Source organism: Thalassophryne amazonica, chromosome 15 (assembly GCF_902500255.1).
Source record: "Thalassophryne amazonica chromosome 15, fThaAma1.1, whole genome shotgun sequence".
NCBI lineage: Eukaryota > Metazoa > Chordata > Actinopteri > Batrachoidiformes > Batrachoididae > Thalassophryne > Thalassophryne amazonica.
In genome coordinates, this window is record NC_047117.1 from 78,128,889 (window position 1) to 78,155,238 (window position 26,350).

At 41.7% G+C, this 26,350-nt stretch overlaps 1 protein-coding gene across 1 annotated transcript; it reads right to left on the reverse strand.

Annotated features, from left to right (window-relative positions):
• Positions 1-26,311, reverse strand: LOC117526043 (protein PAT1 homolog 1-like). The gene is given in 24 exon segments (XM_034188032.1): positions 1-267; positions 358-447; positions 621-770; positions 1,689-1,780; positions 1,932-2,057; positions 2,752-2,911; positions 3,049-3,194; positions 3,287-3,308; positions 3,310-3,344; positions 3,529-3,626; positions 3,725-3,842; positions 4,429-4,499; positions 4,502-4,522; positions 4,525-4,571; positions 9,760-9,980; positions 10,907-10,993; positions 14,205-14,306; positions 15,773-15,973; positions 18,207-18,251; positions 18,689-18,768; positions 19,212-19,475; positions 19,693-19,878; positions 20,980-21,085; positions 26,198-26,311. Coding segments are annotated over 23 exon segments (2,415 nt in total). The 5' UTR covers positions 26,213-26,311; the 3' UTR covers positions 1-267; positions 358-425.
• Positions 26,312-26,350: the final 39 nt, after the last annotated feature.

Here is a 26,350-nt window from a genome sequence, read left to right on the forward strand (position 1 = left end):
TTGTATATAATAGAAATACTTTTTAATTTGAAAGTTCATCACAGGCATTATCGTAAACAAGATATTTAAAAATGCAGATTTCATTTCTCATCTCTTACACTGTAACACTTGTGCACGCGTGCGCACGCACACCCACGCAACAAAAAAACCCCCCAAAAAACAAAGTGACTAGATTCTGCTGGATTAAAATGACCCACCATGGATTTACCTCCATGCATGCACGCACAGAGACACACCATTCACTCTGACAGGCACACACACACACACCACACCACACACACACACACACCACACACACACACACACACCCACACACACACACACACACACACACACACACACACACACCACACACACACACACACACAGAACGGTCTGCATCGAGTGGAGAGGTGAGGGAGGTCCTGCTGAGTCTGGAGGAAGTTCTACCTGTTTAAAGCAGAGATCCTAAACAAAAAGAAACAAAACCCCCAGACAGCTGTTAGTTTTTACGCTGTAACGAGAGTGTATTTAAAATTGTTTCTGAGAAGCTGCCGATTAGTTCAGGCTTACAAATCAAGTAACAAAAGTAACCGCTCGCTTACAGCGACACGTCACTTTGCAATGAGGGTGCTACTTACTGTAGCTTGTCTTGCAACAGCTCCAACCTCTGCCGATCAACATAACGTGAAAAAAGGGAGAGCAGGTTGGGAGGAGTGAAGAGGGGAGAAGCAAGGGATGAGGAGGGAACACTTAGCAAGTCCCTCGTCACCGAAAACACCAACTCGGTCCTGGACAGGGAGGAATGATATGGGACGAGAGGGAAACACCAAAGTTTGAAAAACAAAGGGTAAATTTAGAAAGAACACAAGTGTGAAGGGCATGAGATGATGGACAGTAAATGGAGAAACAGCATTAGGTCATGGTTGTATCTCATGGAAGCACAACATTTTGGTCCTCTTTATTGTTGTAGTTTAGTCTCATAAATAAGATGCAATATGTACATTGGCCCAAAGTACAAAATTGTTTGTTTTATTTACAATCATCTAAAAACCATGACATAATCTTGTAATCACAGATAAGACCTTTACGTGTCACACCAAATACCCCTGAAAGGCGTGTGCTCCACTTCACAATAGGTGTACAATAATTTATAATGCTAATGCCATATATCACAATTCTTTATAGTTCATTATAGTCTATAATGAAGTCCACAAAGCAGCTGCTGTTGTCCTCAAGCAGCTTTTTCAACAATGGAGCCATGTTACATTGGCTGCTCAAGCTGCACCAGGGGAGATTTATGAAGAGAGCAGCAGAATCACACAACGTCGTGCATTTCTAACATCCAAATTTGATTGGGAAAAGGTTCTGCAGCCAGAAACATTTCTATAACAGGGAGTGTTGTTTCTGACCACTGAAATAGTAATACAATTTTTAAAGTCTTAAAATATCTAGTCACTTTCTGTTTCCCTTCACAGGAATCTCTGAGGACCTCTGGGGCATTTACATGTCTGAAAATGTACAGCATTATGCAAGTGGTAAGTATGCAAGGAACTCCCACTTGTAAAGAATGTGGACATGATGACCCAGGGTGAGACACCCATTTGCACAGATTATTGCACCACATTAATGCTCTACTGCTTTCTGCAATAAAAACTAGAAAAAAGTGTATCTGGTATCTTAGCAGTTGGTTGATTGAGGACGCTCACCATCGATTGTCATCCATGAGCTGACAATTTGGGTCGGAGCTCTGCATCCTCTCTCCTTCACTCAGGATCAAATACAGCAGCGTCACACCAAACTACGAACAGGAGAGGGCGCAATTTGTTTACACAGGACAAAATTTAGCATTGCAGAAAAATTAGTGTTGCTGCTTCATTCATTCATGTTTCTTCATTTGTTTTCCTTCCAGGTGCAACAAGCAGGTACTTCAGTAAATCCCTCTAGTCTACCTTGTTGTGTAGGACCATGGTCAGTTGACCTTCATGACCCTGAAGGTCCTGCAGCAAGTCTGTGAGGGCGGCGCTTGACAATGACTGGATAACGGCAGAAACGGGCTCCACTAACCAGCCCAGCACCTGAACAGGAAAGCAGACAGCGGCTGAAGGTGGTTACAAACAGCAGTTATACCAAGTAACTATCAGATTTCAACCCCTTCATAAATTAAATCATTAATAAAGTGACTAAACTGTGCAAAATTACCAATTAACAGAGTAAACCAAGATATTCCTGTATATGTAACATTACATATGCTGTTAGCATCAATACACTCATTTTTTTCTATAATGTAGTTGGTGTTGCTGAAATCAAACTGTGTGATGTAAGGCATGAAATATACTGAGGTGACCGCCCCCCCTTCAATTTCTTAAACATTTTCTGTTATTATCTCTGCTGGGTAAAAATGGCCGACTTATGTGTCTTCTTGCACACCAAAGCCTGTATTTCTTATTTTTCTACCCTGAAGCTGACTGGTGAGTTAAAAGCTAAACAGTGCCATATGCATCATCTCTCCCATCACCACTACTGAAGCCTCTGACTCTCAAAGAGCTGCCATCGGTGTGTTGTTGGCTTTCCTCACTTATACTGAATACAGCTATCTCAAGATTGCTTAGCCACAGTGACAATACATTATTTCCCCTCGTTTTATTGATGGCCATAATGGAATATGGATATAACATCATAAACTAAATGAATTCTCTCCTTCTGTGACTGCCAAAATATATTTTGCTGTTCAAATCATCATTTCATCCAGCAGTGTGTCATCGCATTCACCTGGTCCTGTTTGTCCTTCTTGGCCAAGGCGGGAAGGTTGCGAGCAATTGCCATGACAACTGCGGTAGCCTGGGGCGTGGGCAGGAAGGGGAGGAGTCTGGCGATGAGTCGCTTGCCCTTCCTCACCGACATGATCATCACACACTGCTCATCACTCACTCTTACCAGAGGAAGGAAAAATTTTGTACACATTAATTGTTCTGTTCTCTCATCCGTCTGTCAGTGTAAGGGTTTAGTTACTCCTCCTCACACAGAGTTGGTTCAGGATAATGACCGTAACTACTTCCTCCCCTTTACCTGTCATCCCACTCCTTCTCCTTTAAAGAGCTGCACAGCTGCATGGTGTTAGTTTTGTGTTGCTCCAGCAAAGTCTCCCGCTCCTCTTCTGGTGCGTGAACAAAACGTTTCTCAAAGTCTTGTACCTCCAACAGCAAACTGTACATCTTAAGACCAAGGGGACATAAAAAAGATTCTAAGTTCCACAAACCCCCCCCCCCCATTTGGAAGGTTCTGAAAACAGTCCTTTTCTTTCTACCTCCTCCACAGTGTAGAGAATGCCTCCTCTTATTCCACACCTGCTTCTCTCTCTTCTCCTGAAAGCAGAATGACAGAAAACACGGTCAGATGATCTGCTGAACAGGACGGGTCTCTGGGCAGGAAAATTTAAGATTCAAGCCTGTCTCACACTTTGTGCCTCTCCTAAAAACTGAAGTTTAAAGTTCTCTTTCAGAGCACAATGATGATTACTTAATGAAAAAAAAGAAGAGACAAACAGACCTCATCGTCTGTGCGAGTCGTCACCACAGCATCAATCATCTTGCGGGGGTTGTTGACACTAGAAACAGTCAGCTTCCCGAGAGAGCCTGCAAACTGAACTGTCGACAAACACGTCAAAGTTTAATAGATGGTTCCACTGTTGTATACGATCGTCTGTTCTGGCGTGCAGTTAATATTTGGAGGAGTCGGCCTGTACCCGGTCTGTAGGTGTGCTCCACCTTGGCGACCTGTGGAGTGATGAGTTTGGTGGTGTGTTCTTTCTTGTTGCTGTCTCGCTCCCTTTCCTGTCGTTTCTCCATCTTTTCATAGTAGTTCTACATTTACATCAGTGATCCAGAACAATGCAACAAACAAAATCAGACTGTCGGTAAGCAAAGCAGTAAAAATAAATATTAATTATGACTACATATTAAAAACAGGTGTCACAACACTGAGTAAAATGACATTTTGAGAGTAGCATACCAGAATTAAAATTCAATATGTATGATGGAAGATGATTTTTATTAATTTAATTCGCTTATAATGCGCCAAATCACAGCAAAAACCGTGTCAAGGCGCCTTACATAAAACAAGTCAACATAAAATTGAACAAATAATTAAAAATGAATTAAAAAATTCCAATACATAAATAAAAACAGAAGTAAAAGAATAAAACAAATAAAAAAACTATCCATAAGAAAGAGAATAAAAATAGGCTTTGAGTCTTGACTTAAAAATGTCCACGGACTCAGACTGCCTCACGATCGCAGGAAGACTGTTCCACAGGGTGGGTGCACGATAGGAAAAGGCTCTTTGACCTGCTGACTTCTTCACCGTGGGAACACAGAGAAGTCCCGCATCCTGCGACTGCAAAGCCCGGGCCGGCACGTAGAGTTCGTATTCTCTGCTGTAAAAACTAACCTGATAGTAGTAGTCATCCAAGTAGGGGTCAGTACTCTGAAGCTGCATCATCTGGATCTTGGTTACCCATCCTTCTCCTTCTGCGTCATCAGGTGCTGTAAGGATCTCTGCTGCGCCGGTCTCCTCCCATCCGACCACGGTCCCTACACGGATGTAAAAGATGTAGGCATTAACATCAAGGTACACTTTTTCTCTGTCTACAAATCCCAATATTTGTGAGATAAGGAGCAGTACAACCATTAGTTATCTGAACATCGACAGTTCAAAGCATGAGGTCAAAGAAAATATTTGATTCTGACTTCAAAGTGCAGAGTTTTGGCTTTGACGTGATGAACGTCCAAATCAGGTAAAGTGTGTAGTACCTGGAGCACCTCTTGCACGTGGGCCTCTATTTCTAGAGGTTACTGGGTGACAATCATAAGTTAACTGGTCACTTTTATAACCGCTGCAAATTCTTTGCAGTAACAGACTACCTTCTCAAGTCTTGAATACAGTAGACACCATGAATACTTCATTACGATACCAGCGCACACAGGGTTCTAGCTAGGATACAATTTTAGCGTAGTGGTAATGTCAAGGGAGCGAACGACGGGGGGGTGTGTGTGTGTGTGTGGGGGGGAGCTTGTGAAAATTCAAGGTTAAAAATTGGCCATTCTAGCGGTACCCAAAGGAGAAAAGCCCAGGTACGACAGCTCAAGTCCCTCATCATGTCCAGGCTGGGGAAGATGTTGAGTGGGCAATCTCATTCTGGGTTTGTCAGTACATGGCCCTCAGTGAGGCAGATCGGAGTCTGGTGTACATTTTAAGTCAAGACTTAAAACCTATTTATTCTCTTTCTTATGAGTAGTTTTATGAGTGAGGCACCTTGAGACGGCTTTTTGTTGTAATTGGCGCTTTATAAGCTGATTAAGTTGAAATTGAACAACATTTTATTGAGTCTTAAGGAATAAAATATGAAATTGGTTACTGGATCCTTAAACTCTGGACATAATAAACTCTACATGGTGGATCCTTGATCTCTGGACATAAACAGAAATAAAATCTGTTAGTTTTTGTCAAAAGCATTTCCCTTCAGACATTATTATTGGCATGAATGTATTTACATACCTATGAGCTGCAGCTCTTGCAGATGTGCTGCAGGTCAGGTTTATAAAGAATGCAAGACGTCTCATTTTGGGAGGAAAAATGTTAGTCAATTGTAGTTTATTGTCTGTACTGCAACGTTTGTAAGAGGTTGTCATTTTATTTAAAGCGGGAATTCGTTTTGATGTTATTAATTCCGAGCGGACTCTGTCTCAGCAGAGAGCTGCGCAGCGTTTAAAGCTGTGACAACGGACCGGAGGACGATTCTCGTTTCTCAACTGCAACAAGACAAGAGTCCCAGTTAGTGAATTTAATACACACAAAAGTCACTCATGATATTTTAATGGCTTTGAGAGGGGTTAAGAAGTGGACTTACCGCTTCTGAAGAGCAGCGAATCAAAGAGCCATTGAATTGAAGCATTGCTTCAATTCACGCTTCAAACTGGAGTCACACTGCAGAAACAGCTGATTACAGACACTGTACTGAAAATCGTAACGGTCCAAATTATAGCGTAACGGGCCGCAACGCAAGTTGCGCTAGCTAGAACCCTGACATATTTATATGATAATGATCTTAGTGGTTCTACTTGACATAAAATCAAACCGTAATTCACAACTCTGCATGGCTGTTGATAATTGGTTTGTTGTCTCGACAAGATCCTAATCAGCTGCAGACTAACAAGCAGACAAAACTACAATAAAAAAAAGCACATTACAAAGAAACGGCAGTATTTCTATAGTATTTACATCAAACCAAAGTATTTTGCTGTAGGTGTAACTACTGTTCAAATTATTATTTAATGGGTGTCAAGTTCCCATTTTAGTTTTACTCCATAACTCCTCCCACACATGTACATAAAATTATTTTCTGCCAGATGCACACTGATTGCTTTCCAGCTTCATGTGTGCTGTCACACGTACGGACAGCAAAAATACATATAACAGCTGAAAGACAAAACAGGGACAAATGGAAATTACTAAAAGTCTGAAGACTCTCGCAGAGTGTGAGCCATGACAGAGGTTAAAAAGGGAATCACTGTCAGTCAGGTCCACAAGTCAAATGTCTTCACAATGGTGAAAGATTTCTGGGTCACCTTACGATCACGGGGCAAGAAATAAGAGCTTTTGAGTGCAACTTCACTCCCAGAGCCTCTGAGAAGAGCAAAGAGCGAGCGCATAATAGTGCAGCAGCTAAGAGAATATTTAGAGCAAAATCGTGCAAAATGGTGATACAAGCACCAAAGTTGGCACAAATACTCCTTAAACCAGTGATTTTCAACCTTTTTTGAGCGGCGGCACCCTTTTTATATTTACAAAATCCTGCGGCACACCACCAACCAAAATAATATAATTCTATTACCTCTGGTTTGCGCAAAACCCAATTATCGCAATAGAAAATCAATACAGAAAACACTGCATTTCAAAAATCCTCAAGCATTTTGCGCTATGATCTCAAGTGTTTTTTTAGACGTGTCAACACTTTTATTCACAATAATCTGCCACTCTAATATTCACGGCGCGCAGAGGCTGCCTTCAGCGAACCCAGTTGTGAGTGAGAAGGCCCAAGTCTGACCACGGTGACATCAACGAAGGTCAGCCCGCCTTCCCCGCACACCCTCCACAGCCAATGCGGTTTCTCCTTCCCCAGAGGAGCCATGCTCCGTGAGCAGCTGTGATTCACGCTGTAGTCAGCAACCCGTAACCATGGAGACGCACAACGCTATGTGCGCAAGTATATACAAAACCACCATGTACGTATGTAAACTTATGCAAGTCAATTTGACTTTATCGACACTTCAAAAATATGGCTTTAATTATGCAAAATTCTGTAATGGAGAAATTGTAGCTCTTCACCCAGTTTTGTTTTGGTTTGAGACCACGTTCATTTCACTGTGTGGGATCAGCATCGTGGTCCCTGCATCCAGTCGTCTCCTGCGGTCGACTGCTCTCTGGCGGGTGCAGCACCTGTCCACTTCACCTGTTGGGAGCAGCCACTGCGCTGGAGAGGCCCATAAACACCCCGGGACTGTCACTCGGGAGCGGCTGTAACCAGCTCGCCCGGACCAAGACCCGTAATCTGGGCCTCCCGAACCATCACCCGTGTGTAAATGTTAAATTCGTTTGCTATGACCCGCTAAGAGGCAGTAATTTTTGTCTGTTATTGTTACATAAAAGGCCTGTTCTGGTGTAAATTGTGGTTGTTAATTGTAAGTATTTAACAAATATTAAATCTTGTGAAACGCTTCCCAGATACTTCCTTTGTTGTATTTCGTTTGGTATTCACCTTATTCAGCCCCGCCCACTTTTACAGCAGAGGCATTTCCGTTTGGATTAGGACTTCCGGTGAGCGGTGTTTCAATACAGAAAACGGAAGATATTACATGGATAGAAACAAAACCTTTTTGAAAAACTCAAAGGGATCGACTCTGGCTCACCCACGGGTCATAACAGAGTGGGAAGATGACATGAAAAAGTGGCCCTCGATTATTTTTAACTACTTTGTGTTGTCACTCAGCATGGACAGTTTTGCTATGAGGAACTACGAGCTTCGTGCCGCACAGCGCCGCTGAAGCTCATAAAAAGCACAATCAAGTTAAAATACTACCCGACAAGTAATATCACCGTAATGCCAACATTACGTAACGTTAATATACGTATGGTGTTATTTCACGCTGTTGTATCAAACATCAGAAAATGATTAAATAAGATAGCAGCTAATGCTACAAACACAGCTTACCCGTTTGTCTCACAAGCATCCCCCGTAGCTTCTTCAACGGAGCATTATTGTCCAATAATTTCTCTGGGTAAAGATCCAGTGGTGTGGGTTTTTTCTCCATAAAATGAAAAGGACAGACAGGGGCGTCTGGGTGGATTTTTCAAATTCAGCGCCTTTATCCAGCACCGGAGATTCTCATATTTCAATGGAGGAGGGAGCAAGTTACATGCTGGACCACAGCACTCAGATCTCTACGTTCCATGTTCAAAACATCATTCTGAAAGTGATACTTTCCTCTTCTTCCAGTTGTTGTGGCACCTACAAACTTAACAATTAATGCTGCTCATGTTTGGACACTTCTAGCGTACTATGTTCCCACAGAAATAATAATTGACAGAGCGGCAAACCGGAAGTTGCTTGCCAAAATGGAGCCGCCCACCCTGACTTCCATTTGCTAAATAGTCCAGCGCTTTGCTGCCATCTACTGGAATAAAAGAGCATTGCATCATCTGCCACACTATTACAGCACATACACCCGATAATGGTGATATTTGATAATTGCCCACGGCACCCCGGCTGAGAATCACTGCCTTAAAACATTGCTCTTTTTGGGTCAAATGAAGAATTACACAGGGGTCAAAATTAAAAATGCTCAAATCATTTTGAGAACTACACCCCATTATTTGTCTGATTGTAAAGATTCCTCTATGACTGAATGATCAGGAGTTATGGGGTAAAAACACCAAAAATGGTGACAAAGGTCAGTGTCGGTTTGTACAGGGGTCAAAAGTTAAAGCTGCTCCAATTTTGGTAAAAAAATGATGCAAACGATGGACAGTCAGTTTTTTCAAGAGTAATGTCTGAGTATTTGTGCCAACTTTGGTGCTTGTATCACCATTTGCACGATGGTTTTAGTTATATACTGAAACAAGCCTTCAGATGATAAAAGGAGTGACTGTGAGAGAAGAATCAGACCAGCTCCCTGCTCGCACAAAGCTCTTTTTTTTTTAAAGTGACATCAAGAGTTGTGGTCTGCAGGTTTTCACAGCACCCTCAGACTGTGCCACGTGACTCCACTAATCCTCTATTTGTGGCATTAATGAAACCAGCTGGAGGAGTCTTTGGTTGCAATGAAATTCTGCACACTTTTCCACCTTTAAAAGGATATGGATTACAACTACCAAATTAACACTACATCTATTTTTGCATGTACCGTAGGAAACTGAATTTGATTTATGGTTTAACATTCTTGGGTGATACCAATGGTACTGCAAACAGCTTAAGGCCTATTCAGGTACTGAAGCCTGACCACTCAAAAACTGTTTTCAAATGGTATTGGCTTAGTCATCAGCCTCAGTATTCTAGTTTTCTGCTTTAATTTGGACTTTTTTTTTTTTTGGTAATTTAGTGTTAAACTCTGAACGACAACTATGTAATCGACTCCTAGCCCATTTGAAAACCTCCCACACTGTTTTTGTTCAACTTGTAGGTCATCTACTTTCTCCTGTTAAGGTGTAGAAATGCAGTCTTACCCCGCTCGGCTCTGCATGCGCTGCGTGAGTATGCGTCGGTGCTGAGGGTGAAGGTGGGTAGTGTTATGATGTACAGTTGGCATGTGGTTGTGGGGGCCATGAGGAAGTGGAGGGCCCATTCGATGACTGTGCGGAGGAGGCGGGCCACTGAAAAAAGGCCTGAAACCTCCACCACCTGGTAACAAAGGAGGTGCTGGACCACCACGGGGAAAACCTGCCACCTAGGTACACCAACAGAGAATGGGTTGGGCTTGTCACATTCTCATCAGATAAATGTCACAGAAGACAAAGCCCAAGTTTTGTTCAATATAATTCATTTAGAAACTGGGTCTCATCTCTTAAGACATTTTAATTTCAGTGTGGTTTTAATGGCACAATACAAAATTGTGCCAGATTCTTCCAGGTTACCAGATTTCTCTCAATTAACAGGGTCATTCCACAGAGCACCATTCCTTCCCGTTTCATCCTGAATAGCAAATCAGGGCATGTTCTGAAACATCACGGTAACTTCCTGATCCATCTGTCAATCTTGAAACTTAGTACAGGTAGTAGTTACGGCCATCATCAGCGCCACATTTGAAATCAGGATCCAGTTTTGAACTGTTCAAAAATTTCATCCAGATTTCTCGAAATCATCGTCTTAACAGCTTCAGTCATGCTCTAACTTTTTTTAACTGGGGTATTCATAGTGACTAAAGCTTGAAGCTTGTTTGATTGTGCTCCATCGGGGTAAAAATTTGAAGCTGAAGCAGCATTTGCTGCGGCTTTTGTTCAAAGTTGAACAGCTCGCTTATGACTAGTCCAAGTCACAGCTGCTTTCTTTCATTTTCAGCCTGGTTGCCAGGTTTGCACTTTATAAGCCAGCCTGTTAGGATGCAAATTGGATTAAGCCGTTTCATCCTGTTTTAGCACCTTTCTGAATCATGGACGAATGTAGTAGATTGGTGCCCTGTGGCATAGCTCTAGAAAATAAAACAAGAACAATAATTAAATAAGTTACATGTGAAACAACCATTTGTACGTTAGGACTGACCAATCACTGCAAAAATAAATTTTTCAATTGATAACTGCATTTTGGTAACAGAGTCACTGGACCATTGCCAGGTCTGGAGGCTTATGTCAGTCTCAGCCCACTCACTGTACCAACCTGAGAGCTGAGCAGCTGAGACCGCTGGATATGAGACAGAACGGGTCCAACTCCAGGAGGGAACTGACCGCGGCACAGTGGAGAATTCTGAACAAACACACACAAAAAATTACATTTGGATAACATGGAAATTTTTGTTTTCTTAAAAAAAAACTGCCTTGTATTAACTTCAAAGACCCTCGACTTATGGAAACTAAATTTTTCCAACAAGTCAATATTGTTAGAATATATGTGGCTACTCCACACCACCCAATTTGCTAAGATTAATTGACAATTAAATTATTTGACAACTATTTTGATATCCGATTAATTCTTCTGACCTATTAAAACAAAAAAGTCTAAATTCTTTTATTTCAGCTGCTTAAGTGTGAATACGTTCTGGATTATTTTAGTAGCTTTTTTATTTTATTTATTTACCCCTATCCAAATAGTAAACTTAATATCTCTAGGTTGCGAAAAAGACAAGGCATCATTTTGTTGCTGTGAAAAGCACTGATATTTTTCACCAGTTTGATATTCTGTGGAAATAACCAACTGATGCATCAAAAAAAAATTTCTGGGGGGAAGAAGCACTGTACAAAACCTGTTAAGAATAAATGATGTGAGACTGTGCTGAATGAAACCTTCAATAATCAACTTTGCCAACTCGTATCCTCTTTCTTGCTGCTGATGTATTTTAAGAAGATAAGCACATAGTTGATGTATGCACAAAGAATTTGTGGCTCCACTAGGGATGGGTATCGAGAACTGGTTCCTTTCGGGTATCGTTAAGAAATGATTCGATCCACCGACATCAATAAGCTTTGTGCTTAACGATTCTGTTATCGGTCCTTCAGAGTGGCCGTTGTTTTGGGGGGTGTTTGTCAGGAAAATGATCATTTCTCTACACTGATTACAGACCCTGCAGCGGGTCCGTGATCAACTTTTCTGCAGCGCGGCTTTGCTCTGAACCTTGAACCAATCGAAGCAGTGGTTCGCAGATTGAAGCAATGCTTCGATCTGTTGCTTTGTTTATACTTTCTTTCTTTCGCTTAATTTTCCCCTACTAAAACCCTAAAGAACTTGGCGCGTAATGACCGATTTGCTTTTGTATCTAGACAAAGGAACACCTCCGTTTCGGCGTGTCAGAGGACAAGTTTGGACATGCCTATCTCGGCTTTCAATGCTTACCAGTCCAGTAAGTATCAGAGAAATTGTGGAGAGCTGGACCTGTCCTAACTTGTCCTCTGACACGCCGAAACGGAGGTGTTCCTTTGTCTCGCGGTCTTTACGTGCCAAGCCTCTGCACGGCGTTCCATGACAATATCTCGTTAAAAGTGAAATCTGCCGGAAAATGGTTGATGTCCAGCTCTTGTGATAACCAGAGAAAGTACATACGACGGTCCCAGCTCCACACAGCCATCCATCTAGAAATTATCCAGTGGTTTGTGCGTCGTCGTCGCGGCTCGGTGCGACGACCGTCCTTAAAGGGGTCCTTAAAGCGACAGTAACAGTCCTTATTCTCTGTGAAGCCCGTAAAATTTTCACCGAAAGCCAGATAAATTTTTCGAATAGTTTCCAGGTGCCAGTTTCTAACAGCTTCTGAAAAAATTCTGATGGGAAAAAAGTCCTTTTCATTCCGCCATTTTCCAGACAATGAAATTCCGACGGGCGGGACCAGTCCTTCCACCGACAGGCGTGGAAAAACTCACGCATGCGCACGAGGGTTCAAGCATGTCTGACGTAAAAACATATGAATGAAATCCATATAGTTTTTGAAAAAAATAAAAAGGACCATTACTTTTATCACAGACCTCGTATAACTTAAAAACAGGAGCGATGCTAACATGTTAGCACGTCTATGGCATTTTCAATGTTAAAAGTTAGCATTACGCAGTTCCAGCTGTCATCACGTTTGGGTGCATTTGTTTTCAAATTGTAATATTTATTAAATTTATTTTTGTTTATATATTAATAATCTAATGATTATTATATGCAATTTTAGAGAAAGAGACAAAAAGAACCTGAATAGAAACACAACAGAAAATATATAATAGCAACTAACAATGGACATACATAAATAAATACATACATACAGAAATAAATAAGTGTTTCCTGTGAACACCTAGTGACTCTCACACCTCCATTTCATCCCTGTCTTATTTAAGTTTAATGACAGTTTGTTTCGGTCAAACCATATTTTCAATTTGTTAATTTCTTCAGTGATTTCCTCCAGAACTATCTGCCAAACTAGAAAACTGCTGCATCCTAGTAAGAGCAGAATACTACTGGAATGAATTTTAATAAGTTGTTTTTTTTCCCTCACTAAATGGATGCTGCACTCACTGCAGTTTATCATCTGGAATAGTCCCAGATTGTATTTCAGAGCTTCTAGAATTCAAACATTTTCGTGCGGGTGGTGTTGGGGGGTAATTTTGGGTTTCAGCTTTTTTTGATTTTCACCACTTTCATCCCTGAATATGTCAATCGTGAGTCACGTTTGTGCGGATTAAAGTTACTAACTGGGACTCCTGTCTTGTTGCAAGAAAGAAACAAGAATCGTCCTCCGTTCTGTTCACACAGCTCCAAATGCTGCACGGCTCTCTGCTGAGTCAAGTTAGAACGATAGAATCCAGTCTGAATTAATAACTTCAAAGCGAAACACTGTTTTATTTATGTCCAGAGATCAAGGGTACAGTGACCAATTTCATATTTATTTACTTTAAGACTCAATGATATACATAGAAAACCTGTAAAGCCTACTTTTAGTACAAAATTCACAAGAGGTATCGATAAGGGAATCGATAAGGAATCGGATCGATAAGCAGAATCGATAATGGCATTGATAGATAAAATCTTATCAATACCCATCCCTAGGCTCCACTAAGGCAAAAATGAAGATTAATATACATTTAGATGTTGCAACACTGAATCATACTTCCAGAGCGTCACTACAAAACACATATATGACTGAAGTCAGCCTGGTCAAAAGTTCAAGAAAATAAATAAAATAAGCACTTTTAATGAGGTTTTTAAACCGATCTGAAATCAAAAGGGCAGAATGTGTCTGCTTTTAGCGATGCAACGCTGCCATCATACGCTGATGCATGTAAACGGCTCCCAATGGTTATCAAGGAGTTACCAAATTCATCATCCACTTAAAAGGTGGGGAAATGACCCACATCAATAACAACCAGCAGATAAATGAGATTTAAGGGAATCCCCCCCCCGGTTTCTTCACCAGAACCGAGGTGTCCACCTTGACTTGAGCGGAAGCTGCAGAAGAGGAAAAGAAGGGAGGAGGAGCATAAACACTCACAGCTATATTGAGCAGGGTGTTGGGTGACAGACGTTCAGGGAAAGGAGGAGGGTATCTGTGCTGCACGGGGGCTCTCACATGAACCGCTGTGGGGTGATGGATCTACGTCAACACAGAAGGATGCACAGACACAGCAGAACACGGTTAACAGGGACAACACTATCTGACACAATCAAAACTAAAAACCAAATGGGACAGATGCACTACAGTTGTGTTACATGATAAACACCATGACAGGCTTCCCGTGGAAAATCTTTAGCTGGCTTTGGAAACACGGCACTGCTGTGGGAATGTGCTGTCCAACTTGATTAAGTATCAGTGGCATCTATGGCATTAATTCATGGTCTCAAAAATAAATAAATGGCACTTTAAACATGTAAAGTCACCAGATTATCAAAAATCAGCCCGACAAATCTCTGAATTTTCAAACAGTCCCATTATGCCGCATTCACACCAGACACCACGCGAGCGGCAGTGGCGAGAGGTTGCCATGTAATCCCTATGGAAGGACGCATTGTGGCGCCACAGAATTCCAAGCCACACAATGTGACGCGAATAAAGCGATTTTGAGTGACTGGCGTATCTGTGGCGCAATATCGCGTTGCATCGCCTTCTTCCCCAAGTTGAATAATCTGAACTTTTTTGTCTTGTCACGCCGCGATGACCAATCAGGGACTGGATATGTAGTGACGTGGCGATGTCTGGAGTTTATACTTGATGTGGACATGTCCTGTCTCTGGCAGCCAGCTTATGAGCAGAACTTATGTCCCTTTTGTGCTTTATTTAACACAATTATGACAGAGTTTGAGGGGAGAGTGAGCAGCAGCAGCAGCCAGTTTTTTTTTTTGTTCACATGTGCGTGCGAACGAATCGTCCGTGAAGATAATTTTATTAACTACACAGATGAATAATAAAACAAATGGTGACTGGTTTATAGTTATGACAGAGTTGGTGGGGATAGCGAGGAACTGAAGCAGCAGCCAGTTTTTTTTTTGTTTTTGTTTTTTTATTGTACACATGTGCGAGCGTGAATGGGACAGGAGGTCCTCAAACTGGGTCCCGGAGAGGCAGAAGTACCGCTGAAAGCGGCTGTCATCCAGCTGCAGCTCCTGCAGCAAAGGATGAATTTGTGGCGTCGCGTGACGTCTGGTGTGAATGCAGCTCAAGAAAAGCGACACACCAGGCGATGGTGGCGCGTCCAACGCCAGGCGAGGGATGCGAATTTGTGGCGTCGAGTGGCGTCCGGTGTGAACACGGCATTACACAGTTGTATCAATACTGTGTGTTCAAAAGCCAGGTGACTTTAGTCAGCACTGCAAAACTGGGGAAAATGAAAAAAATTATGGTGCAATCCTCCCACAAAGGGAGTATAATCAATTAACTTGTCCATCAGTATCATCAATTAACATACCCATTATTATTCCAACCCTAACCCAATAAGGTGTACGGTCACCTTTAAAGCCTCCACATGGAGGATGTTACAAATTTATAACATTGCAAAATTTCAACTGTGGCAGGAACAGTGGTGAACAACAATGCACTCCTCTCATTCATTGTTTGATATTTACCTGATGGTTCAGGGTGTGGCTCATTGGCTGTTTAGGTGGCGTCCCAATAGGCACAGCCCTCACTGGTGGAGAGCCAATCACGGGTGAGGAAGATCGTGGAGGTGGGACCCTCTCTGACAAATCTCGTCCTTCATCACTTCTAATCGGAGGAGGCCGCTTGGGAAGACCCACCTCTTTGATCACAGACATTAGCGGACTATCCTGAAAATGAGCAGCACGTTAAAAAGACACTTGATGACTACAACCAGACTGTCAAAAAAATTTTCATCTCAATCAACCTTTATCAAGTCGACGACATAAAACAGTGTGCACAGCCATTCACATCAACATCCCAGTTTGCCATTTTAGAAGTGTTTAAGATAAACATATCAAATAATCCGTATTACAGTGTGTTTGCAAAGTATTCACAGCGCTTCACTTTTTCCACATTTTGTTATGTTACAGCCTTATTCCAAAATGGATGAAATTCTTTTTTTTCCTCAAAATTCTACTCACAACACCCAATAATGACAACATGAAAAATGGTGGAGAATTCTGCAAATTGATAAAAATAAAAACTAACAAATCACATATACATAAGTATTCACAGCCTTTGCTATGAAGCTCAAAATTGAGCTCAGGTGCATCCTGTTTCCACTGATCATCCTTGAGATGTTTCTACAGCTTAACTGGAGTCCACCTGGGGTAAATTCAGTTGATTGGACATGATTTGCAAAGGCTCACACCTGTCTATATACGAGGTTTGTTAGAAAAGTATCCAACCTTTTTATTTTTTTCAAAAACCTGATGGATTTTAGTCACGTGTGCTTGCATGAGCCAACCTTGAACCTTCGTGCGCATGCGTGATTTGCGTCATTTGCTTGTAAGCAGCCTTTGTGTGAGGATGGGTGGAGTCTCTCGTTTTTTCTTTGCAAGGAAATGGCGTAACGACAGGAGCAGTGTGACTGCATCAAATTTTGTCAGAAACTGGGCAACAGCCAGGTGGAAACCACTCGGATTATTCAGACGGCTTTCGGTGACGATCCTATGGGCATCACACAGATTAAGGAGCGGTAAAACCGGTTTAAAGATGGCCGCACAATGGTGGAGAGCGAGCCGCGCTCTGGGTGGCCATTAACATGCTGAAATGACTAGATCATTTCCAAAGTGAACACTGTGGTGATGTGGGAACGTCGTGTGACTATCCAAGAAATTGCGGAAGAGGTGGACATCAGCACTTTTTCGGTGCATTCCACTGTGACAGAAGATTTTGCCATGAAAAGAGTTGCAGCGAAATTCATCGGCACAAAGCTGATGGTGCAGCAAAAGTGCCACCGTGTTGAAGTCTCACAGGACATGTGACATGCCCACCTCGTCCACAATTTCTCGGATAGTCACACGACCGAAAGGCCACCGAAAGCCGTCTGAATCTTCCGAATGGTGGAAGAGCTGGGCATGTCCCAGCATGTCCTGTGCGACTTCAACACAAAGGCGCTTTTGCTGCACCATCAGCTTCATGCCGATGAATTTCTCTGCTGCTCTTTTCATGGCAAAATCTTTGGGCACAGTGGAATGTGCCAAAAAAGTGCTGATGTCCACCTCTTCCGCAATTTCTCGGATAGTCACACGACGGTCCCACATCACCACAGTGTTCACTTTGGAAATGATCTGGTCATTTCAGCATGTTGATGGCCGACCGGAGCGCGGCTCGCTCTCCACCATTGTCCGGCCGTCTTTAAACCGGTTGTACCACTCCTTAATCTGTGTAATGCCCATAGGATCGTCACCGAAAGCTGTCTGAAAAATCTGAATGGTTTCCACCTGGCTGTTGCCCAGTTTCTGGCAAAATCTGATGCAGTCGCGCTGCTCCTGTCGTTACGCCATTTCCTTGCAAAGAAAAAACTACGAGAGACTCCACCCATCCTCACACAAAGGCTGCTTACAAGCAAATGACGCAACTGACAGGCATGAAAAAAAAAATCACACATGCACACGAAGGTTCAAGGTTGGCTCACGCAAGCACACATGATTAAAATCCATCAGGTTTTTGAAAAAAATAAAAAAGTTGGATACTTTTCTAACAGACCTCGTATGAGGTCCCACATTTGGCAGTGGATGTCAGAGCACAAACCAAGCATGAAGTCAAAGGAGCCGTTTAGGTGTCATATAAAACAAATAATGTTCTCCATTCATGCAAGGAAAACAATATTTTCATTTACTGAAAGATGATCCATTCAGCTCAGCTGATGCCTTGTTAAATGGGGCATTCCATCTTTAAACACATGCAAATATTCTCAGCATTGCACTCATAAACACACAAAGTAAACAATATTCTAAATGATAAACAAGACAAATTAGTATCTTGATGAATATGCATGCATATATATATTTTTTCTTTCATATGGAATGAATTTACAAGCAGTGCTTCACCTCCATGTGTAAGTGGTACACTTACCGATCCAAAACCCATGCTGTTCTCCCATAGACTGTGAGAATTCATCTACAAAACCGCAAGAGACGTTACAGTTACAATAAAATTCTCTAAATTCAGAGATCAGTTCAAGTTAATGTCCTACTCAATACCAACAAGGTCTCTTTGTTTTTTACTTGAGGCCAAAATATGGCCATTGGGTATTGCGAAGACTTTGCGTCCATCTGTCTGTTTGTGTTCAGTATAAGTCCAGTCCTATTACTGCCAGGGTCTTCAAATTCATAGGGATCATTCTTAAGACATAGACCTTGGACAAGTTCAAAGATGGCTAACCTTGACCTATTTTAGGAGGTCAAAAGGTCCCATCCTGTTTCCTATTTTTATGCACATACAGCCGAGGGTATTTTAGCATTGTGCTACATTTCTTTTTTATAGCCATCTAATTTAGGGCCTTCAAAATGTTAAGAATCATTTATTTAAATTAAAAACCAAACAAACACACTAACCTGACCCATTGGAGCAGCTCCTCTACGTAAGATATGCTGCTGCTGTTGGTAGGTGAGCATAGATGAAGGAAGAGGGAGAGCTGGAGTGGCGCACAGTGCAACAGAACAGGTTAGAGCACAACAAATGTATTTTAGTACAATAGGTCACAACCTCATTAACCAGTACAGCAGAGTGAAGGAGGGAGCCTGAGGGTTTCCCCTCCATTTGTCCAGGTGAGGCAGCCCATCCCACCTAAAAAACACACAGTACACCTGCAATAACATCCTCAAAATTTAACACTCCCCCACCACCCGTGCTTTAAGTAGAGATGACCCAAATGATGTGCACTACTGACCATTATGCTAATATTTTGTACACTTAATGTTTTAATCTTCAAATGAGAAACTGGAACTGGACTGGCATCTTTCCTTGATAAACCACCACAAGCGATTAATTATGATACAGTTGACAGTTATTTATCTTTTAACTCATTACAGCTACACGCATAAAAGGCATTACTAACGGCGATGCCTTCATCCTCACCTGAAGTGGAGTGCCCCAGAGGAAGCTGGTGCGGCAGGGGATGAGGGTGCTGGTGTGGTTGAGTGAGGTGCGGGACAGAGGAAGGCTGGGGAAGAAGTCTGGGTCGGTCCACTCCCTGCAGAACAGACAGATTGGATCCTAGTGAGGTGGAAGAAGGACCAGGCCTCTCAGCTGCCCCAACACCAGCGATGGCCGGATCGGCTTCAAGGATGAGTCTGGCAACGGATTCAGCCAGGTCACCTTCCCTTCCTCGATCCTCCAAATCTTGTGGACAAAAAGATAATTTTACGTTGGCTTCTCTGCTAACGGCCGTCATCATCATGATGGGGAATAAACAAAGTAAATCTGCCTGATGAGATGACGACTGACATAATCAAGACAATCTACAAACCTGAAAAACATTATGGTGCATCAGAAAGATTGCTATAACTTACGTTCATCGTGTTGTTGATAGCAACATTCAAGGAATAGCATCACTGACCTGCCAGAGGTACACCAGAGGAAGATGAGGAGAAGTTAACTGAAGGGAAGGAAGAGGGAAAGGAGAGATGGGTGGAGGAAGAGTCCTCAGCTCCTCCAATATCTGACTCGGCTCCCATCCCGGCTCCTAACCCATCACGCTCGTCAAGTTCAGCGAGGCGCTTGTGTTCCTCCTGCCAGTCATCATCTGAAAGAGAGACAGACCTGGGTTGATCTCGCTATGACAGTGATACCTTTCTACTTCAGTTATATGTGTGCAATCTACTGGACAGGTCTAATGAATTCCAAACTCTACCAACACAACTCAACTCTGTTTTACACAGAACTCCAAAAAATATGTAACTATGAAAATAAACTAGGGATGAATGATACCGCATTTCTGTAATATTATCAAACACATTTTGACCAACGCCAATGCCGATATATAAATATTGTTTCTTTTCATTTCATTGAACAGCACCAAATCTCTCCTGTACTATAATTGAGTCATTACACATATTTTGATGACCTGCTTGTAAATACAAACACAACATATGAGATCAACATTTAATTATACCATAAAAGTACCATTTATAAACAATATATCAGTGATGTCTTGATTACAGTTTACAATTTTACTTATGAAAAACAAAAATTATTTACAAGTGGATGAGATTAATTATATGCTGGTGCCACATTTCATATTTACCTAAAACAGTGAACAACAGAAATGTGATCGAAGTCAATCTCTGGCCTAAATGTCATGTATTAATCGCTGGAGCTGTTGAGGGATCCAGTATATGTAGAGTCTGATATGTGGCCTCGAGCCAAAGTCACAGTGTCTGCGTTTTATCAATTAAAGCACCTTCCTGGTATCATTTGAGATATTTAACTAATCCATCAGGATGTAGCATCACTTTAATATGCCACAGAACACTAAATATGTCAAGGCTGTCTGCAAGCTATGCTCAGCAGGGAGCTAATGTTCAGACAACCATATTTTAACACAAACATTGAAGGTAGAGTTATTTTTTTTTGTGTTACTACAACTTCTACTCTGCTGAGATACAAACACTGTATATTATACATCTGTAAAGATTTTGTAGTTCTATTTATTTAAACTTGATAGCACCATTCCAAATGATACTGAACTGTCCCTTGATAAATAATATGAAAACTACTTGTACTCAAGTAAGTACTATTTAAAGTGCTTGTATTCAAGCAGCTTTCTAACTGGATGTATTTGTACTTATGTACTTTAGATGTACCTGCCCTCAAATCTGGATGTGGATAGAAATGTGCGACTCACCGATGGCCCCAGCTCCAAAGGTGTCATCATTGAACTGATCAATTTCATCTTCTTCATCTATTAGACCTTCCTCCTCCTCCTCCAATGTACAGTCTTCATCCAGGGACTATAACAATGGCAAGAAGAACAGATGAAATTTAGAGTGCAAGTGGACTACAGAGAAAGAGCCACATCAGATGTTCAAATGTTTTTGAGAGCAGGGTTTGGAAAACACACTTCTGTGTCTGTGGATCATGAGATGAAGCAAGATGGTACCAGCAATGTGCTCTGGGAAACAATGCGAACTGCTACTGAAACTTAATTACTTCGCCAAGATATCTGATCAATTAAAGTCAAATCCAGTGTAAAACTGTGTTGAGGTAGACAAGTATATATGAGTATATATACTTGTCTACCTCAACACAGTTTTACACTGGATTTTAGACAAGTATATATGAGTATATATACTTGTCTAGAGATGTGTAGAGATGACCCAAATGATGTGCACTACTGACCACTATGCTAACATTTTGTACACTTAATTGTTTTAATCTTCGGCTGAATTAACAAACTAGTCAACAGCTGTATCAAAGCGTTCAATAGGTCTGTTTCTGCATTTGAAAGAGACGTTTGAGCCCAAGGAACTTGGGAGATATAGAGGCAAATGCTCAGACTGGCGGTGCTTTTGACCATTTCTCACCAGTATGTCAGGTGAATGGATCATAATGTTAATTCAAAACACAAAATATGAAGACTGATTGACCTTGACAGAGATACCCTAGTTCGTTTTCCTAGTGTTAGTACCATCACTCTTTTAGCTGGGGACCCATTTTGCTTGGAGTTCACTACAACAGATCCAATATGGGTTTGTATGTTGATCTGCCAAACGTTTTACACCAGATGCACTTCCTGACGTAACTCCTGATATAGAATGAGATTGTGGAATTTAGTGCCAATGTTACTTATGTGAAACCTGAGAACACAAAGATGGCTCTATAAAATTACTTTAAAACAGCTGATACTGGACAAAAATCAATTTTTAAGGTTTCTGTTTGTTTGTTTATATATAAATCTGTTGGGATCTTATGTAAAAGCATTTTATGTCTGTGCATGTCCAAATTACATAGTTTTAAAGAATCATTTTTTCCCCATCAAAATAGCTCATTTCCTAGTAGCTATGTTTCCAGCACATGGGGAGAACATGCAAACCTGGGCTGGTAAAAAAAAGTCCTTTTTTCTAAAAAGTCGTGACTTATGATTTTTTTTCGATTTAAAATCAACTTTTATTGGTTTAAATAGACATTTAATTTTATTTATTTCACTCTTCTAATTAAGACTATACAAATAATATAATTAGCTATAGTTTTTATTGACATGTTAAAACATAAAGGTGCACATACAACATGTACAAGCACCATTAATTAATGGTGCTGATTTCATATTTTGGTGAGGTTTTCAGTACCGATTTCTAGAAAAAACAAAAAAAAAACAAAACAAAAAAAAAAAAACAAAAAGATTATTTAAATCAGCTGATTTAAATCATTCCAGCCCTGATGCAAAACTACAAAGAAAGGTTCCAGATGGGAAGCGATCCCACAACCTTTTTGCTGTGAGTCAACAGTCAGGCTTCTGTCCCTCATACTGCACAGATACTTGTTCAACCCATCTGACTGATTACAGTCAAAGTCAGAACAAGACAAAGGCAATTTCACAGGAATGGTTCTTCTACAGTGTCAAAAAACCTTTGATCCTGTGGACCATAGTCGGTCATTTGGCTGCTCCCGGTTTTTGTTCGGGGTCACCACAGCGGACAAAGCCAGATCCGCATTGGTAATTGGCACAAGTTTTACACTGGATGCCCTTCCTGACGCAACTCCAGTTTTACCCGGAGAAACACACACAGCCGCTGGTGTTCCAAAGAGTTCTCCCATCCAAGTACTAACCAGATCTTGCTCTGCTTAGCTTCTGAGATGTGACGGGATCAGGCTGATACAGAGCATAAACTGGAAGCCGTTGGGCTTCAGTAGTCTGCTGCAAACTGGTTTAGAGCCTACTTAGGAAACAGGCTGCAGCAAGTTGAGATTGTTAACATATCATCAGCTCCTGCTAATGTGAGCTGTGGGGTCCCCCAAGGATCAATATTAGTTCCTGTTCCTGTATTACATCAACAATATGCCTTCAGCAGTCAAATGTAAGCTACTGTTGAATGCAGACGATTCAGATCTCTTTGTTTCTGGCAAAGATGTAGTTTCCATACAGGAATGTCTGTCTTCCGAATTACAATCTGTCCAAGAATGGTTGGTTGACAACCATTCTCTCTACCTCAGGGAGGCAGAACCCATATTATTTGGCTCAAAGTGCTGACTCAATGGTAATGAGTCAATAGATGTCACTTGCTGTGATGGTGAGAGTTTAGCCAGTGAACTAAACAGCAGAATAGCAGACTCTGTATTTGCAAATCCAATGCCAAATTAAAGTTTTTTATATCAGACATTTCAACCCTGGGGAAAAAATAAATAAAAAATGCTGCTTGATATTCCGGTCTTACCAAGAAGCTGACCTGACCTGCCAGAAGATGATTATTAGATCTGCAAACCACCCAGAACAAAATAATTTGATATACAGTGGTCCCTCATTTATCGCGGGAGTTACATTCTAAAAATTACCAGCGATAAGCGAAACCCGCGACGTAGTCAGCGCTATTTTTTGCAATTATTATAGATGTTTTAAGGCTGTAAAACCCCTCACTACACACTTTATACACTTTTCTCAAACAGGCATTAACATTTTCTCACTTTTCTCTCCTGTGTAAACACTCTCATTTTTCTTTTGGGCAAGATCATAAACAGACATACGCAGAACTCTCCCTTCTCTCACTGCCTCCAGAGGCACCCGCAAATAATCCAAGTCCTCTCTCGGTGGCCACGGAGCTCTGCGGCTGCGGTCAACATCCGCATCAAAACAGCGAGCATAGTCTCTGGACCTGTTGCCAGATTTGGCGCAGCTCCGCACAGCAGACAGGAGGGCGGAGTGAGTGCCCGCTGCTGTGTTTACCGAGCCCGCAGACTCAGTAAGCGCATCGGAAGCAGTGAGAGCAATCGCGGTGATGCCGACTGGTGCCGCAACCGGCCCGCCTGTTAAGGACGCAGAACACAATGCGCTGTTAAAAAAAAAAGCATGCAAAATTGCACAAAAAAATCCGCGAAACTGCGAGGCCACGAAAGCTGAACCGCTGTTCTGTCGAGATGAGGTGCGCCGTCACACCTCATCTCGATAGATAAGTCTGTCGAGCGGATGTGCGCCGTCAAGATGAGGTGCCTCGCGTAACTGCACATGCGTGCACTGAAAAAATTACTTGACAAAGTTTGTTTATTTTGATGGGCAAGTAAATGTATAAAAATCCCAGAAGACGACCGTAGAGCATGTCCATAACTAATGTAAGCGCTAATCAAAGTAGCAGTCGATGCTACAAGTTTACAAAGCCACATGCTGAGTAATATAAAGCCTTTTAAGAGAAAGGGTCTGTGCTGATCATCTGAAACAGACTTGTGCATTTAAAGTGAAGCAGTGTGTTTCTATATATATTTTTTAAAAACGTAGTTTGTTCCACTGGCTGTTCTCCACCTCCGCAGATGAAGCGCACTTCTCGGTAGTGGGTAGAGGGAAGAAAAAAAAATGCGCATGCGCAGTTGCACATCAAGCGAGTTGCATCATCTCCACATGTGCAGTTGCGCGACGCACCTCATCTCGACGGGTGACGTCTTCAAATCTGGGGTAGAGCGATGTGTGCATGCACACGCATGCGCAGTAGCGCGACGCACCTCATCTCGATGGGACACCGCGTTATAGCGAGGGACCACTGTATCCTCAATGTCCCTTCCCAGGACCCACGTAGGGGATGCAGAGTTCGAACAGGTCAAAATTCTTCCAGTAGGTCTCAGAGTTAAACAGTTAAAATTACCGTAGTGCATAATATTATTCATGGTATGACCCCTCTATTGTCCTCAGTTTGTCTAAATTCTTCCCGCCATAATACTCGCTCAGGGCAGTACTCTCTCATTATTTATCCTGTAAAATCTTTTGGAAATACTTGCTACAAACATAATGGTGCCACAGCCTGGAATAGTATCCCTACTTGATTGCAGTCGATAAGCAAGAAGGTAAGTTTTAAAATACAGTTAAAATCATTTATATTCAGTCAACTAAGGGAGGAGGAACTCAACCCTTATATTTGTTATTAATGTGAATTTTAGTCCAAATGTCTAGCCAAGCTTCTAGTCCACTTTTCTAGTTCCAATTTCAGTGCTAAATTTGTTGTCGTGTTTACATATCTATAGGTAAACAGTTGCTATTTAGATTAACTATTAAGATCCTATTCTTTACAATATGTACTTGTTTAATTGGTATCCCAGTGCAAACTTTATATTATATATTTATTACAATTTGTAGCTACATGTTCAATCAAGCTGCTCTAGTTTGTCACGTGATAGTTTCACAAGGATCACAATGGAAATAAGGGTTTATGCTTTATTGTGTTATCTAGGTATCATTAATATATTCACCTCTGTATGTTTATATTGATTTTACAACTCAATCAATCAACAGTGCTAACCAGTAAGCCACTGCGCTACGCAGAAACATAGCACAAAACTAGTCACCAAGACTGTTTTGGCTGCTGTCTTGGCCAGGTCACTCTTGGAAAAGAGATGTCATTCTCAATGAGTTTTTTACCTGGGTAAATAAAGGAAATGAAATGCAAAAAAAAATGCAACACATTCATTCCCTATCAATTGCAACCCCCCATAAACAGATCTTACGTATTTATGTGTAATACATGGGAATTGTCTTTTAAATTGACATAAATAAAAGTATATATAATGTAGTGTCAGCTTTTAATTCAGGTTAACATTAGCCATCATTAGGTAGCGTTAGCCTAGCCACAACGCTAATGACATATCGACGGAAACTGCTGGGCCGCACAGACACTGGTCACAGCGGTCAAATAAAATTTAAGGCCATTTCAGAAGTAAAATCACTTTTGGACCCAATTAGCTTCAACATCGTCACCGGTACGTCTGAGTCTGATGTCATTCAGGCAAGCGGGCTGCTTCACAGGCCGCCGAGCGCGGACTAACAACAAACACTCACCTTACGAACCCACACCGCCAATCATTTTATAAAATGCTTGAAATTATCTCCAAGGCAACGGCTCACGGGATGATCAGAACAGCGAACTCACCTGAAATCGAAACATCTATGTGTAGATTTTGAGAAAAGAAGTGCATCGGGAGCGAGGCAGCGCGCAAATTACGCTCGCTTGGACGTACGACGTAGGATCGACGGGGACGAGCACGCACGAGGAAGGGGGCGGAGCAATAGCTTTTGTTTTCAT